Source organism: Juglans microcarpa x Juglans regia, chromosome 7D, assembly GCF_004785595.1.
Source record: "Juglans microcarpa x Juglans regia isolate MS1-56 chromosome 7D, Jm3101_v1.0, whole genome shotgun sequence".
Classification (NCBI taxonomy): Eukaryota; Viridiplantae; Streptophyta; class Magnoliopsida; order Fagales; family Juglandaceae; genus Juglans; species Juglans microcarpa x Juglans regia.
The window spans coordinates 15,582,216-15,599,485 of NC_054606.1; the positions used below are offsets into that span (position 1 = coordinate 15,582,216).

General features: G+C 40.2%; 1 protein-coding gene and 1 long non-coding RNA gene across 2 annotated transcripts in view; one reads left to right on the forward strand and one right to left on the reverse strand.

The window, feature by feature from the left end:
• The window catches only part of LOC121239350 (superoxide dismutase [Cu-Zn], chloroplastic-like), a 23,995-nt gene continuing 6,725 nt past the window's right edge, over window positions 1-17,270 (reverse strand). The window contains exons 8-9 of the mRNA XM_041136589.1: window positions 14,945-14,998; window positions 1-316 (exon numbers count right to left, since the gene is read on the reverse strand). Of these exons, the coding sequence (XP_040992523.1) occupies window positions 291-316; window positions 14,945-14,998 (80 nt within the window). The 3' untranslated portion in view covers window positions 1-290. The remainder of the gene's footprint in view (window positions 317-14,944; window positions 14,999-17,270) is intronic.
• The window catches only part of LOC121239351, a 23,077-nt gene continuing 18,495 nt past the window's right edge, over window positions 12,689-17,270 (forward strand). The window contains exon 1 of the long non-coding RNA XR_005935291.1: window positions 12,689-12,900. This is a non-coding gene — a long non-coding RNA (uncharacterized LOC121239351). The remainder of the gene's footprint in view (window positions 12,901-17,270) is intronic.

Here is a 17,270-nt window from a genome sequence, read left to right on the forward strand (position 1 = left end):
TAGGCCCATACCATTCATACTATTAAGAAAAAAAACTCTAGTATTATTCTATGTTTTGACGGGTGGAACACAAGTATCAATTTCCCCCCATTCACATGGCATGATCACTCAATTTACTGAATACATAATATTTTATAGACACCATGAAATCTGCAACTATTATGAGAAACACCATCTATCTCCACCGTACTAGGCTTTTAGGATTTGAAACATTTTGCTCTAGATGCAAAACTGGTTAAAGCAAGAAGCCAATACCGCAGAGCAGACTGCTCTTAAAACAACAGTTGCCATTACACTGGAGTCAAACCGACCACACCTGCATAGACCTTACCGCAATTAGAAAGTACTAGAAAGTTAATAACAAGTCCAAATTTCAAAAGAAGAACCAAGTTTCATATATGTTGCATATGTTAAGGAGGGATGAGTTTTTCTACGTAGAGATGGTACTGAGATAAAATGACAGCGTATTTTAGTGGTGATAGCAAATCACAAAAATAACTCCACTCTAGGCTGAAAGCGTTCAAAGGACTTGAGAATTAACAGCATAATATTCCAGTGTACATCTCACGATATCCATTAGTTCCACCTTAAGTCCCCATTCCTTACCACAACACATTCAGGCATGAGTCAGAGCTGGGTGCATTTATAACCATTTGCATCTTTCTAATCCTAGTATACAAATGAAATGGCACACTATTGAAGTATTATGTCTTCATCAGCAATAATATCTTAGAATAAACATTTCGGCCAACGAGCTCAATTGTGGGCTTATCCAAAATAGCCCATTAAACCTAATTTAGGCCAGATAAAATTATTCATATTCCATCCCTAATAATATTGGGTCAAGGTGTTACAATCTCCCCTCATAAAAATCCCATTCTTGGAATTTGCCGTTACCTCAGGCAAGACATACATATTTATCCATCACATTGTTTCCAAGTCTCTATTTTAAATCCTCGATCATTTAGTCAAACCTAATATTCCAAGACTTTAGTTTTCTCTTCAATTTTGATCTAAGCTTTGATCTAAGATAGCATGGTCGATGGGAGGGTTTATGTTAATCATGGCACTCTTAAGATTTCCGGAAAAAAAAAAAATATATATATATATATATCCTTAGGATGGTGTTAAAAAAGCCTTAGGATTTTGGAGTTAGATTCTGAAAGATTATGGTTTCAATGTCGAGTTCTAGGCGTTTGAAGGTGGAATCGAAGATTTTCATTTTTTCAAAGGAGGGTGGTAGTTTCATTCGCATTACTGAGAGAAGCAGAAGGGTAATCAAGTATGTTTACTTGAGTGTGTCGACGGCGACATGGGCAGCAAAGGTGATGGGAGAGTGTTTGGCTCACCATCGGCATGATGGTTTTCTCATAAAGATGCGGGAGGGAAATGGTGTTTTTATCATTCAGCGTCATGCTAATAATCCAAAGGTCATTTCTTGCAATTGGATGAGTATGGAAACAGTAGAAAGAGGGCTACCTGGTTGTTCCCAAAGGTCTGTATGGTATAGAGCGTGGAAGAACTTTGTGTCTAACTTACGCTCGGCGGTTGGAATAAATGTCTCTGTTTTGGTTGATGAAAATAGAGCAATACATGTTCACACAGATACTACTCATGATCAGCATAGAGAGGGGGGGGCTAGTGGATTTTCGTCAATAGGGAGAGGTATCCCCACTAAAGGTGTCTCTTATGCGTCGGCCCTGATGAAACCGGCATGACCTCTGGCAAGCAGTTGCATGGATGGTGGGGAGGGAGGTCATTCGGAGGAAGGGGAAGATGATTGGTGGAGCAATTCAAAATGGTCTACAAATGGTTTCGAATGTGGACAAGTGTCATCACATGCAACATGCGGGAGTGGCGGTTCATATTCTGAGTATTCCGGTGGTAGGAGAAGTTGAAGAGATGTTGTGGGCTGCAAAAGCTTAGTTATCGGGCGTGTTGGAGAAAATTAGTGCTTTGATGACTAAAATAGACACGGGCCTAGAGGTGGTTATGAGTCTGGGCAGTGGGCTGATGGGCCCATGTTGCTTGTGTTCTAAAGGACATGGGCCAAAGGAAGTGGCGGGATGAGGTAACAAGCTAGGCCCGAATAAAAGTTCTTTCCTAAGGCTCGAGGGTGTATGGCGGGTCAAGTCATCCTTAGGCCCAAACATGGCTCCCTCCCAGGCGCCGCTGTTGCATGATCTAGGGACCTCCGGGCCGGCACAGAAGGTCGCCAGACACCAGCGATCCTTCAGATGGCTTACCGGTGCACGGATTTGCTCCTTCACGTGATGTTTTGGTGGACTTCAATGCGGCTTTCTCCCAACCATCGTCATCGCACGATCTAGGGACCTCCGGGCTAGCACAGAAAATGTCGCCAAACATCGACAACCTTTTGGTTGGCTTGTCGGAGCATGGATCTGTTCTCCCATGCGTTTCTAGACATGATTTGGTGGGCTCGAGAGTGGCTCCCTCCCAGGAGCCACCATCGCTTGTTCCAGGGACCTCCGGGCAGGCACAAATGAGGTTGTTGGCAACCCCCTGGAGGGCTTGCCAGAGCATGGATTTGTTTTCCCGTGCGATCTTAGCCATGATTTCGCTAATGAGACTGTCGAGATTGATGGGGCTTTTTGGTCTTCCTTGCCTGTTGTCGCAAATGGGATGCTCTTGATGACAAAAGGTCCTTTGCAGCCTGTTGATAGATGCGGGAGCACTTTCGTGGGTGTCAGGGTCGCATTTTCAGGATGATTCCGTTGAGGATTGCACTAGGGTTCCATGCTCTCTTGAAGGCTGTGAACGATGGATCTATGAAGGAGTCTGAGTTGTAGCTAATTTGTAGGGAACTAGTAGATGGTGTTGATTGTTCTTTTTTTGGTGAGATAGGGGCTGGGGATGCCTCAAGCCCTATATGTTCTGTACTGCCGGGTTCAAGTTGGAAAGATTTACTATCAGATTGGGTTTTGTAGAAAGTGGATGAAATACGAGATTTATAGGGATTTCATGTGAGGGCTACGAAGACCAATTTAAATCCCTTCTCATAGCGATTGAGGCAGACTGACCTCTTTTGGCTAGATCTTACGCCAAAAAAGATAGGGAGTTGAAGAGACTTGCTTGCTCTATTAATTATGATGCTTGGGAAGGTAGTGTAAAAGTAGGATTAGGAGTAAGGCTTGGGCGAATATCTATGATTAATGAAAGCTAAATTTTATCTTGGAATGTAAGGGGGCTGAATGATCCTCGAAAGCGCCTCCGTGTTAAATACTTGTTAAGAAGTTGGAAAGTTGATTTCATTTGTCTTCAAGAGACCAAATTAAAGTATATTGATAGAAGTATAGTTACTAGTTTATGGGGATTTCTTCATATGGGTTGGGTCTATCTTGCCTCTAACAGGGCATCGCGAGTTATCCTTTTGTTGTGGGATATGAGAGTTGTCAATATGGTTGAGGAGTATGTTGGGGATTACTTGGTGCCTTGCTCGTTTCAAAATGTGGATGATGGTTACAAGTGGTCTTTTGCTGGTGTTTATGGTCCTAATCTAGACAGCAGTAAAAGGTTCCTTTGGGAGGAAATCACAGGTTTATATAGTTGTATAGTTGGTGGGATGGGCCATGGTGTATCGCGCGGGGGGGGGGTGGATTTTTTAATATCACCTGTTTCTTGAGTGAGAGGTTGGGGAAGTCTGGTATTAACCCGGCTATGCCAGATTTTTCTGATCTTATCTTTGATTTGGACTTAGTTAATTTACCTTTGGCAGGGGGGAATTCACATGGTCAAACGGAAGGGTCTGGTCAAGGTTGGACAGATTTATAGTATCTTCATCTTGGGAGTCCCCATTTCCTGATTTATGTCAAAAGAGACTCTCGAGACTATGTTTGGACCATTTTTCCATCTTGCTAGATTGTGGAGGTCTTCACAAGGGACCTAGATATTTTAAATTTAAAAACATGTGGGTAAAAGCTGATGGTTTGTGGAGAAGGTGAGATTGTGGTGGTCCTCTTATGATTTTTCTGGCACGCCCAATTTTGTGTTGGCTGGAAAGCTTAAAGCTTTGAAAAACGATCTGAAATTGTGGAATGATGAAGTGTTTGGGAAGATTGATGATCAAAGGAAGACTCTTTTTGAGGATCTATCACACTTTGATAAGAAGGAGATTGCTGGGATTCTCACAGATGTAGAGAAGGTAAGGAAGATTACGGTAATGACTGATTTGGAAGAGATCTCTTGGTGACAAAAATCACGGGCTCTTTAGCTAAAGGAAGGAGATAAGTGCACCAGAGTTTTTCATAGAATGGCCAACTCTCTTAGAAGATTCAACGCTATTGAAGTGCTGCACTCGAGAGGTAATATTCTCATAGACAGATCTGATATTGAGGAACACAATGTGCACTTTTTTTATAACCTGCTTACGGAACAATTGTTGATGGGTTGGTATTTGACATGATTGATCCATCGCGTGCTGATTGGTTAGAGAGGATGTTTGAAGAGGAAGAGATGTATAATGTGTTGAAAGGTATGGAAGGTGATAAAGCGCCGGGACCCGATGGTTTTTTAGTGGCCTTTTCACAGGTCTGTTGGGACATTATAAAGATGAAGGTTTTTGTTGAATTTCACTTACGTATGAAATTTGAGAAAAGCCTTAATGCAACTTTCCCTATTATTCCAAAGAAGGCCGAGTCGGCAGAGGTGAACGACTTTCGCCCCATTATTCTTGTGAGTGGAGTATACAAGATGATATCCAAGGTTCTTGCCAATAGTATGAGCACGGTCATGAAAAAGATTATTTTGAAGCTGCAAAATGTTTTTGTTAAGGGTAGACAGATTCTAGATTCGGTCCTTATTGCTAATGAATGTTTGGATGGTAGAATTAGATTTGGCATCCCAAGTATACTTTACAAACTTGACATGGAGAAGGCCTTTGATCATGTTAACTGGGATTTTTTATTTTACATTCTTGGTAGATTTGGTTTTGGAGAGAAGTGCTGCAATTGGATGAATCATTGTATCACTACTGCTAGATTTTCAGTGTTGGTCAATGGCACTCCCAAGGGTTTTTTCAATAGCTCTCGTGGTTTGAGACAAGGAGATCCTCTATCTCCTTTTCTCTTTGTTTTAATAATGGATGTTTTGGGTAGAATGTTGAAGGCAGCGGTGAATAGATCCTTCTTGTCTGGTTTTCCAGTGGGCGATTCATCATTTGGGAGCGTCAATGTATCCCATCTTCTCTTCGCCAACAATAATTTAATTTTTTGTGAGCCGGATCCTAACCACATTCGATCATTGAGAGCTCTCCTGCTTTGTTTTGAAGCTGTTTCCAGCCTCAAGGCAAACTTATCTAAATCTGAATTGGTAACAGTTGGCTTGGTTAATTCAATTGGAGACCTGGCTGACGCATTGGGATGTAAGGTGTCTTATTTGCCTTTGAAGTAACTTGGTCTTCCATTGGGGCTTCCTCATAAATCCAAATCAATATGGGACGGTATTATCGAAAAAATCGAGAATAGATTAGCTGGTTGGAAAATGATGTATCTTTCCAAAAAGGGTAGAATCACTCTTATTAAAAGTAAGTTATCCAATCTCCCTAAATATTTTTTTTTCTTTATTCCCAATTCCTATTGGAGTAGCTAATAGAATGGAAAAAATCTTCTGTGATTTTTTGTGGGGCGGACTTGGAGATGAGAAAAAGTTCAATTTGATTAAATGGGATAAGATTTTTTCCCTCCCCCCTTTCTTGTGGTGGTTTGGGGATAAGAAAGCTTAGTACTTCCAATAAGACCTTACTCAGGAAATGGCTTTGGATGTACATCAAGAAAGTGATGCTTTATGGAGGACCATGGTTGATGCTAAATTTGGGAGCACTTGAGGTAGCTGGATATCTATTGAAGTGCATGGTTCAGGTGTGGGTGTCCGGAAATTTATTAGGAAGGGCTGGGAGGATTTTTTTTTTACAATTTCAGGTGGGCCAAGGCACTAGGGTCAGATTTTGGTTTGATGTTTGGTGCAGTGAGACTGCTCTCAAGGAGGCTTTTTGTTCTCTTTTCAGAATAGCATTGTACAAGGAAGCTTTAGTTGCTGACCATATGGACACTTCAAATGGCTTGCTGCAGTGGAACATGCCATTTATAAGAGCAGTTCAAGATTGGGAACTGGGAGATATTTCTAACTTATACAGCTCCCTATACGCATTGACTTTGGAGCATTGTGTAGAGGACAAACTGTTTTGGATTCATCCCGGAAACAAGATCTTCTAAGTAGGGTCATTTTATAATGCTTTGACTTCCCAATCTCCTACCATTTTCCCTTGGAAGCATATTTGGAAAAGCCAAGTGCCTCTAAAAGTTTCTTTTTTTGGTTGGTTGGCCTCTCATGGAAAAATCCTGACCATAGACAAGCTGAAGAAGCATGGTATTTTCATAATGGATTGGTGCTTACCAGTAGCGACCCGTCGTTGACTGTCGACAGAAGGGACAGAGATGAAACGATTGGTGAAACGATTTTCAGCTTGATTTTCGGCAATTGAAACGATGGGATGAAAGAGAGACGTCAGGGACAATTGGTGATTTTTCGGCAGTCTGATTTGGTGGTTTTCGGCAAGGTCTGAGAAAAAGATGAAACGATTTTCAGCACTGGGTGTTTTCTCAGCATGGTCTGGTCTATTTCTGGTCTGGGTTTCTGAAAAGAAGATGAAACAGGTTTGGATCGAAGGGAGTTCTTCGGTGGAGATGGGTTTCATGGGTTGCAGAAGACGATGAGCAAAAAAAAAAAAAATGGGGACCGAAAATTACTCTACTGTTTGAGAAAACAATAGAACCGGCTCTAATACCAAATATGATGTAGGATGAAAAATGAGAAAACACTAGAAGAGAAAGAAGTAGGGGAAGAAAAGAAAGAAACCTGAAAATTGATAGAAGAAGAAGACAGAGAAAAGGATGGAAGACGGCGGCAGCCTCAATTGATTAATCTCCATAAAACTGATCTCCAATGTTTCATTACAAGCATTTAAATAGGAAAAATAACACAAACCCTAAATAAATCTTAGAAAGTCTATGGGCTAAAGCCCAAGCCCATTAATACAAACCCAAATAAAATAAATAAAACATAAATAAAATAAAATGACCAAAATAACAATAATAGAAGATGTCCTCATTACCACCTTTTTCTCCATTGTGACATGGCGAAGGCTCTTTGGGATGATATATTTGTAACACTAGATATTGCGTGGGTGATGCCTAAGAGAGTGATAGATCTCTTGGCTTGTTGGAATGGAGTAAGGGGAAATTGTCAAGTAGCGAAAGTTTGGAAGATGGTGCCTTCATGTCTTACGTCGTGTATATGGAACGAGAGCAATGGGCGTTGCTTTGAAAATAGAGAACGTTCTTGGGGGGTATTAGAGTTTTATTTTATCAATCTTTGTTACTTTAGGCTAAGGCCATTGTATTAGAGGGGGCTAACTTTAATGACTTGTATTCTTCTTTTTTGTTAAGAGTGCTGTAATTAGGTATATTTCTCTTGTATACAACATGTGTACTTGAGCTTTGCCTAATTATGAGGATTAATAAATTTTTCTTACTTATCAAAAAAAAATTCCAAGGCTTTAGTCCTCCGCTATTTGATCCTATATCCCACATATTCTCATAATCCTTTACGCATATACATCCATGCACATAGTATCGATCATCATACACTCCAAGTTCAACTCAAGCCTAAAATATAAACGTCAATAACAAGTTCGATTAAAAGCCTAATGATAATTTCACCTTATCTTAACTCCACATAAGATAGTAAATACAAATCTCCACATAAAATAATAACCTCAAACAAGTAGCAAAATCGAACTCTCCAAAGTTTGTGGTCCTTAATCTTACACTCATGAGAATGCAAGTGGTACCTTCATGGTACTTCCAACTTAATCTCATGCTTACATCACCAATAATTCCTCAATGCCACTTGTCCATGCCTTCTATGTCTACTAAATTTTACCTCGGCGTCCCCAGAAATCTCTCATTCCTAATAATCCTTAAAGTTGAAATACCACAATGATCTTGGACCTCTTGTTCTAGGCTTACTACACCTCCGCTGTGCTATTCTAAATGTGCTCATCCAAAGTTCATATCTCGTCCATTAACAAGAACCTCAATTATACGTATAACAACATCAATCAAACTCCAAAAATCTCATGACATTCCTATTGCGCTTGCCAGATCATTAAATCTATAATGTGTATGTCCAATCCACATACATACTTAAATCAACCATCTTGTCCTCGTAAACCATAGATCTTCGCACCTCAAGACATATTTACTTCACACGTTTTTCCCATGCCCTATTGACATGTAAAATTCATGATACCTAAAACTTTCCTAAAACCCTTAATGCCCACCATTCATGCTAGGCAAGAGAATCATGTCACCTATTGAACATAAGATATAGTCCACCAATCATCATGAAATACCATACGCCATACATTAATCTATGTCATAAATCCAAAAAACAGTAGCTACATTCCTAATTTCCATAAATAAAACTCCATAAAATATAAGATCATTTCCATCCATTCTTATGAACAAGATACACCATCAATCTTAAAAGCAGAAGCTTCCTAACATCACCTTCTTTCTTTTGGTCCAAAGGTATGCATAACTTCTAAACCCAAGCCTACCCAGGCCCATAACTTGTCCACTAGTAATTACCTCAATCAATTACGTAGTCATAACCAAAAATTTCCAAGGTCCCATGGGCTTCTCCCACGGTTCCTACCTCATCCTTTAAAAACTCCCTTTATCTTATGCGCTAATGCCCTTTCATGTAGTAGGTGCCTTTTTGACATGCGCGTGTCCAAAATTTTCATTCAAAATTTTCATTGAAATGATACAATAGTAATTGTTAAATACACTTACTATAGAGCAGGAAATGCCTTGTGGAGACTTAGGCGTAGAAACCTTTTCTTTTTCTTCTATTTTTCAAAATTTATTTCCTTGTATTTTTCCTCTCTTTTATTTTGAAACATCTACAAGATCTTTCGACCTAGGCTCTGATACCAACTATAACACCCCGCTTCCCTAAAGTTAAGTCATTCAACAACCCTAACGGGACAATCTTGGACATAATACTGATTAAATATAGGCTCACTTGGTCTATAAATATTAAATGGGTTTAAACTCAATTAGTGAGCCCAATAGAAACCATTAATCCACCATAATAAATTTTGGGCCTGTGGCCTATTCAAATTATCCAATAGATCTCAATTGGGCTTCCCAAAAACATGAGTCTATTAATACCACATCCAAAATCCTCCACTAAACCTTAACAGGCCTTTAGAATAAACGTTTGGGCCTATGAGCCCAATTAAAAATCTCCTAGCCAACTTCACTAAATTATATCTTGTGGGCTTATCCAAAATAGCCAATTAAACCTAATTTAGACTTGATAAAATTATCCATATTCCATCCCTAATAAAATTGGGTCGGAATGTGACAGAAATATTTCGAAACAGCCCAATAAAAGCACTAGCCAGAATTCCACCGTAACCCTAAAACGAGTAGTAAACTTGAAGCTTCCAGAATCACTTAGAACGCCCAAGTGCATCTAGAATAACTAATAAAGCCAAGTTGCATCTAATAAGTAGTCAACATGGGACTGAGCACTCATGAGTTATTCCTCTTTCCAATGTGGAACTGAGTTGTTTTCTTTTCTTTTTGTTATTGATTAGTAAAAATCAAATTTTACTCAATCATAGAAGGAGGCATAGCCCTAGTACACAGGCAATATACAGAAGAAAACACCTAGTTAAGAGAAGTGATGGATACAAGACACTCATGAAAACTAACTCCATTTAAAATCAATAGCTATAGCCCAAAGAAACAATGTATCAAAGAAGAGACATTTGAGTTCTTCTAAAGAGCATTCCTGATCATCAAAATTCATCATTCCTTTCCCTCCAAATGCACCACATCATGTATATAGGCACCATCTTCCACACTAGTGAAGTTTAGGTGTTAACAATAAGACCTCTCCAACTGGCTAGAATATCAATAACCCTCCCGACATTACCCATGTAAGTCCAACTCTACTGAAGAAGTCATCCCATAGAATCCGAGTGACCTCGCAATGAAGAAGCATATGATCTACCAATTCACCACTCTTTTTACACATGCAACACCAATCAACTACAATAATCTAACGTTTTCTCAAGTTATCAGTTGTCAATATCTTCCCGAAAGAAGATGTACAAACAAAGAATGCAGCTTTTGAAGGCACCTCTTCCAAATATTCATAGAAAATTGTTATCGTTCTTAATGGTCATGGCCTCATAAAAGAATGCATAGTGAAGTTCCCTTTCTTAGAAGGGATCCAAAATTTCTTATCTCCATCCTCATTGCTTGCTCCAGTAGAATAAAGCAAATTGAAAAAACCTATAAAAGCACCAACTTCCGAATCATGGGCCGCTCTAAGAAAGAAAACGTTCCACTGTAGTGAGCGACCAATGACAATCCTTAACTCAACTACCAAAGCCTCCTCACACAATCCTGAAAACCGTTAGGAAAAGATCCTTAAGGGCCCTATCTCCATACCATTTTTTCATGCCAAATCTCATCCTAGTGCCATCATCCACCACATATCTAGTATGTCTAGCGAAACCCCCAACCTCTTTTGATACTCACTTCGTAAGCTCCTTGTACATCATTGGAATACCAACCACCCCAGGCAACCCCCATAATTGGAATAAAAAAACAACTCTCCACAAAGTCTCCCCCTCCTGTTGATAACACCATAACCATTTCCCTAGAAGAGCCTTGTTAAACAACCTCAAGTTCCGAACCTCCAAACGACCTTCGGTAATTGGCAAGCAAATTTTGTCCCAATAGACAAAATGGAACTCTTCCCCTCACCTACCCCTCAAGAAATAACACTGGATAAAGTTGGATAAAGTATGACACTCAACCAACGAGAAATAAATATATTCTCTTCAACCCTGCTAGGCTTCTCTCTATCTTCTCTATAACAGTATCTCAAATTGTCATTGCCTTATGGGAAGATCAAGGTACTTCATGGGCAAAAAAGATACCTTACATCCCAAGTTGCTAGCTAAATTAGTTACATTGGGAACAACCCCCAATATGCAAGCTAAACTACTTATGTTGGGGTGCTACAAACTCTAAAATTCCTATCAATCTCATCAAATCCTGTCAAACGATGCTACTAAAACGATCCAAAGCAACAAACAAAAAAGACTGGTCAATTTGAAAGTTCATAGAATGCTTACAAGGAACAACTTTGCCTACTAAGTATTTTATAATTAGGGAAAAATACACAAGGCAACCTCAAACCATCACCCAATTTGCATTCACCCCACAAACTATCAATTTGAGAAATCACCCCTCCCTAGGACTGTTCACCTGGGTTCCAACTTGGGTACCCAGGTATACCAGGTCCGGAACTTGGAACAGGTTAGCCCGGGTTATTATCCAGGCCGGAACCCGGATGAAACCGGATTTTTGAAACCCAAAAATCCAGGTTTCGGGCTGTACCCGAATCTTTTTTTCTTTTCTTTTCTTTTTACAAAAGCCTATATGTTATTAAATTTTTTCATGAAAAAAATGATGTTGAAATTATCTAACTATATTTTATTAAAATTTTTTCAAGAAAAAATGTTGTTGAAAAGCATAATTTTTTTTTATATAAAAGTCTATATTTTATTAAAGTTATTTCAAGAAGTCATGTTGAAAACCATAATACTAATGCATTGAACATTGTCTATAATAATAAAGATATCTTAAAATAGAAACAATTAATTACCTTTTTAACTAAATGCATGTAAACCAAAAAACAAAATCCAATGTTTTTTTTTTACGAGGTTGAATTTTTTTTATATATAAACCCAAGAGCTAGGTTTCATACCCGGCCTGGACCGTGTAGGTCCGGGTTTTGAATAGGTTTCAGCCCAGGTTTGACCCGGGCCAAAAATAGTAACCGAAACCCAATTATCTGGGTTATGGACTGGGCCTAGAAAAAATCCGACCCAGATGAATAGTCTTACCTCTCCCCCCCCCCCCCCCCAAACCAAAAAATAAAATTCATTACATTTGAAAAAATAAACATATTTTAAAAAATGATCTTTTAAAAAAAATAGTTGAGTATTATATGATAAAAGTAAAGAGTCTTTGAGAAAACCCTAAGGAAACCAGATCTGCCACCACCCACCCTAGCCGGCGAGTGACACCTCACCACCATCACAGACAAAGCCGATGGGCCCCGACGACTTCGCTGAGGGTCGTCCGGCGTTAGTCCTCCCTCCGGCAACCTAGATTCTTGCAAGGTCCTCTCTGTGTCATCTCTCTCAGAGTGAGTCTGTCTGTCATCCCGACAGCTTCGTTGGTCATGCCGTCGAAACAGATAGAGTCGACGGCTTCCAGCGAGTCTATTGGGAGTACTCCGGCATTAAGCTCTGTTTTGTCTTCAAATCTCTATCGTCGTGGTCTTCAGCCATGTGCCTGTTGCAAATCTCGCTTTAGATCTGCCTCAGATTTGCACCAAAGCTTGTGCTCGTCGACAGGAATGAAGATTGGGAAGTCCTTTAGCTTGGGAAGCCTTTGCATCTGAAATCGAAGATTTGAACTTAATATGGGTCAGTTGGTGCATTTTTGGGTGGAATATAAGGCTTTTGAGTTTTTACCAGAAGCATGGAGGTCCTCATTAAATATTGTGGAGAGGAGCAAAAGGGTTTGGAGGTCTGTCGTTATGGGTCATAGTGGGATAGGATGGCTGATGGCTTTGGTGGAAGCAGTATTACAAGCAGGGAGAAATTCAGAATTCACAAAACATTTACGCGAAGAAAACAGAGCATTTGTGGTTCAACGATGCTCCAATGTGCATGGTAGGTATCTAACTGTCACCGAATATGCTGGAGGAGGCCGACGGAGGGTTGCAGTCATTCCTGAAGGGTATGAAGATCTGGGTTGAGAGAAGTTTGCTACGGAATTATGCAGAGCTGTGGATATGTTTTTTGTTGATAGGTCAAGGAAGGAAAACCAGAAGAAGAATGAGAACATCAACTTGGAGGTGAATCATAAAGACCCAAGTACATCCACGGTGGCGAGGCGATCATATGCAGCAGCTCTAAAGACGGGTCATGCTTTGGGGGTTCAGAGTAGGCCCGATGCACAATTCTTGGGTCTGCAAATCACGCCTCAGAACCAATTTGTCGCGATGCACAATTCTTTCAATGTGATGGAAACCCAACTTGTCGAGTTGAAGGCAGCAATAGCTTTCTTGTCTACGAAAATAGACCTGCTTTCAGCTGGAGACAACAGGGTTGTAAGAAACAAGACTAAGATAGGCCCGAATCCTTTAAACTCTGATAAAGGAAAATGGAAAATCGGATTCGGCCCCGTCCCTATAGCCAGATCTAGGAGAGTATGGCAGGTCAAAACGAAATATGGGTTATTTGAAGTGGGTTCTACGTCGGCTATTGGAGTAGAGACATCAGTAATGGAATACAAATGCCATTCGCCTCAAGTAACACAGGATAGACCGATAGTCAGTATTACACCCTTGGTCCCCGGAGAAACTATGGCTCCCTCATCGGAGTTGACGAAAAATGACGTACTACAGAGGTATGAAGGAGATGTAGGATCTGCTGAAGTTGCACATAAAGGGTCACCAGAGGTGAAGGGACTTGCTGTCATCCCAGAACCTCCAATGGCGACCTTGATACCATTGGAGAGAACCAATGGAGTTGCTGAGGAGGTACGGGATTTGAATATGGGTTTGGCGTTGGTGCCTTGTGTAGAAGAATGTCTAGAGTCGGGAGTGCAATTGGATACTGGGTCTAGGGATAATGTTGCTCCCTTGGTCTCTCTTCTTCCAATAGCGGATTGGATTCTACCTAAAGTTAACGAGATTCAGCAATTCGTGAGAATTTCACATGGAGGATGTGAAGACCAATTTAAAGAATTTAAAGAACTAATCACTATGATTGGGGCAAGCCACACGCTTGCAACCAAATCAAATTTCAAGAAAAGCAGGGAGTTACAACGTCTTTCCTGGGCAATCAACTACGACGCTATGGGTGGTAGCTCAACTAGAAGGAAGTCTAAAGTGAGGGCATTGTGAAGACGGGAAAACAAGGGGTTGGGGCTGGATTTTTTGGTAGAGTTTTAGTTCTACGGGAAACAAGGGGTTGGGGTCAGGCTTGATGTATTTTGGATTGTTTTTCACAGGATTTTTGGGTCACTAGGGACTTTCTAATATCAGCAAAGTGTTTTCTTGTATACATTCAATGTACTTGGTTACTCCTATTGATATATATATATAATATTTTTTACTTATAAAAAAAAAAATAGTTAGCGTTTTAGAAAAAAAAAATTACATGTTTCGTTTTAAAAAAATTATCTTTCTATATTAAAATTTTTTACAAAAATTCATTTTTTTTTCTTTTTTTCTTTTTTAATTTTTTATCAAGGGTATCTATTTCAAATTTGTTATGGAGGGGGGTACATTGCAGTTTTTTTGGGTAGCGTGAGAGGGTGATTGCCAAAATTGAAAGTTTGAGGGCAATTGCAAACTGAATGGTAGTTTGAAGGGAGGTTTTGTATCTATCCCTTATGATAGCAGAAGGGTCAGTTTGGTTCGGTGTCACTAAACCAAGAACCAAACTGACCCATTCAGATTTCAAAAAAACTGAGAGACCCCCAATCCAACCCAGTCAAAATCCAACAAATTTGGTAGGGATTGGTCGGTTTGGGTGAAGCCTATCCGTTTCAGGCCAGTTTTGTACGGTGCCAATGCATAACAATGTAGATAGATAATATTTCAGAAGAATTTCAATGTCATCAGCATGCTCATAACTTGCAATATTAAGTGTAGAGGAAAAAGATAGAACAGATATCTTATTTCAAAAGTGGATTTGCAAAAAAAAACAAAAAATGAGTGTGAGAACAAAAGAAAATCCATATTTTTCACATACCACATGCCAATCTTCCACCTGCATTGCCAGTGGTCAGACTAAGTTCATGTCCACCTGCAGAGGTATAACCAAATGAGACTAAGGAGAGGTAAAACAGAAATGCATATTAGTCAATAGTAAGGAGTCAATGGAAGTCCTGAACAACTTACTATAACTATTTAAGAGGGCATGCTCCTGCCATTCAGAAACCAAACACTTCACTATAACTATTTTTGATCGGTAAACAAAATTTTATTGATCAAAAGTAGGCAAAAAGCCCAAGTATACGGGACATATACAAGAGCAACGCCTGTGCGTACTAGTTTAGAGATACAAGGAATTCATGAAAAGACATGCCATGGAAATCAATTACAATCGACCAATGAAGCAAGGTATTGAAAAACAAATTTCTAAGCTCTTCCATTGATCTCTCTTGATCTTCAAAGCTTCTTGCATTCCTTTCCCTCCAAATGCACCACCATAGACATATAGGTATCATTTTCCATATGGATGCAATTTGAGGGTTGCCCCGAATACCTCTCCAATGGTCAGTGGACTCGCCCATCTTCTTGCACATATAACACCAGTCCATAATTACGATTCCACATTTCCTCAGGTTGTCTATAGTAAGAATCTTCCCCAAAAAAGCTGTCCAAACAAAAAAGGCTGCCTTTAGTGGTGCCTTTGTCCTCCATATGCTCTTCCATGGGAAGGAACGAGCTGAGGTGTGCATGGTCAAAGAATGGTAGAAAGAACGTGTTGTGAAAACTCCCTTCCTAGAAGGGCGCCAAGAAATCTTGTCTTCGCCTTCCCTCGACACTCAAGTGGAATACACCTGGTCAAAAAACACCGAAAATTCATCCATTTCCCAGTCTTGTGCATCTCTAAGGAAAGTAAAGTTCCATTGTGGAAGACCATTGGAGATGAGAACTAAATCTGCTATGGATGCCTCTTTTCTTCTTGCTAAGCCATAAACTTGAGGAAAAACTTCCTTGAGTGCCCGATTACCAGACCATATATCATGCCAAAATTTTACCTTCACTTCATTTCCAACTTTGAAACAAGTATGTGCGGCATATGTATCCCAACCTCTTCGAATATGTTTCCAAAGCCCAACTCCATGAGGCCCACTTACCTCATTGGAACACCAACCACCCCATGATTCTCCATGCCTCAAAGCAATGACGGTTCGCCACAAGGCCTCCCGTTCATTGTGAAATCTCCATAACCACTTGCCTAGCAAAGCGTTATTGAAAGATTTCAAATTCCGAATACCCAAGCCTCCTTCTTTGATGGGAGAACAAATTGTGGCCCATTTCACCAAGTGGAATTTAAATTCATCCTTTATCCCTCCCCAAAAGAAATCACGCTGCAGTTTCTCCATACGATGGGCCACTATGGCGGGGAGCGGAAATAATGAAAGAAAGTACGTTGGTAAGTTGGAGAGAGTGCTCTTGATTAGAGTCACCCGACCCCCTTTGGATAGGTACATCCGCTTTCATCCGGCTAATTTCCTTTCCATTTTTTCTATCACATCATCCCATATGGATTTTGATTTAAAAGCCGCACCCAACGGAAGACCAAGATATTTCATGGGCAGCTGAGATATCTTGCAGTCCAAGATGGACGCCAAACTCTCCACATTGGGTACAAACCCCACTGGCACTACCTCAGATTTGGCCAAATTCACCTTCAACCCTGACACGGCCTCGAAGCAAAATAGAAAAGCCCTCAAGGCGCAGATTTGCTCTTGTTTGGCATCACAAAATATTAGAGTATCATCAGCAAACAAGAGATGTGAGATGTTTATCAAACCTAAGGCTGCCTCACCAACTGAGAATCCTGATAAGAAACCACCCGCCACTGCCCCTGCCATCATCTTACTGAAAGCTTCCATCACAAAAACAAAGAGGAGTGGAGAGAGGGGATCCCCTTGTCGCAATCCTCGGGAGCTTTTGAAAAAGCCTTTTGATGTCCCGTTCACCAATACAGAAAAATATGTCGTAGAAATACAGTATTGGATCAAAGTACGCCATTTAATGCCAAAGCCACATCTCTCAAGTATATAAAGTAAGAATCCCCAATTGACGTGATCATAAGCTTTCTCCATGTCCAACTTGCAAAGAAGTCCGGGCTCTCCCGATTTAATACGACTATCCAGGCATTCATTGGCAATAAGTACTAAGTCTAGGATTTGTCTACCTTTAACAAAGGCATTTTGAGGCTTTGAGATCAAACTCTCCATTACTTTGCTCAGCCTATTTGCCAGTACTTTGGATAAGATTTTATATAGCCCACCCACCAGGCTAATGGGACGGAAATCTTTGACCTCTACTACACCGGTCTT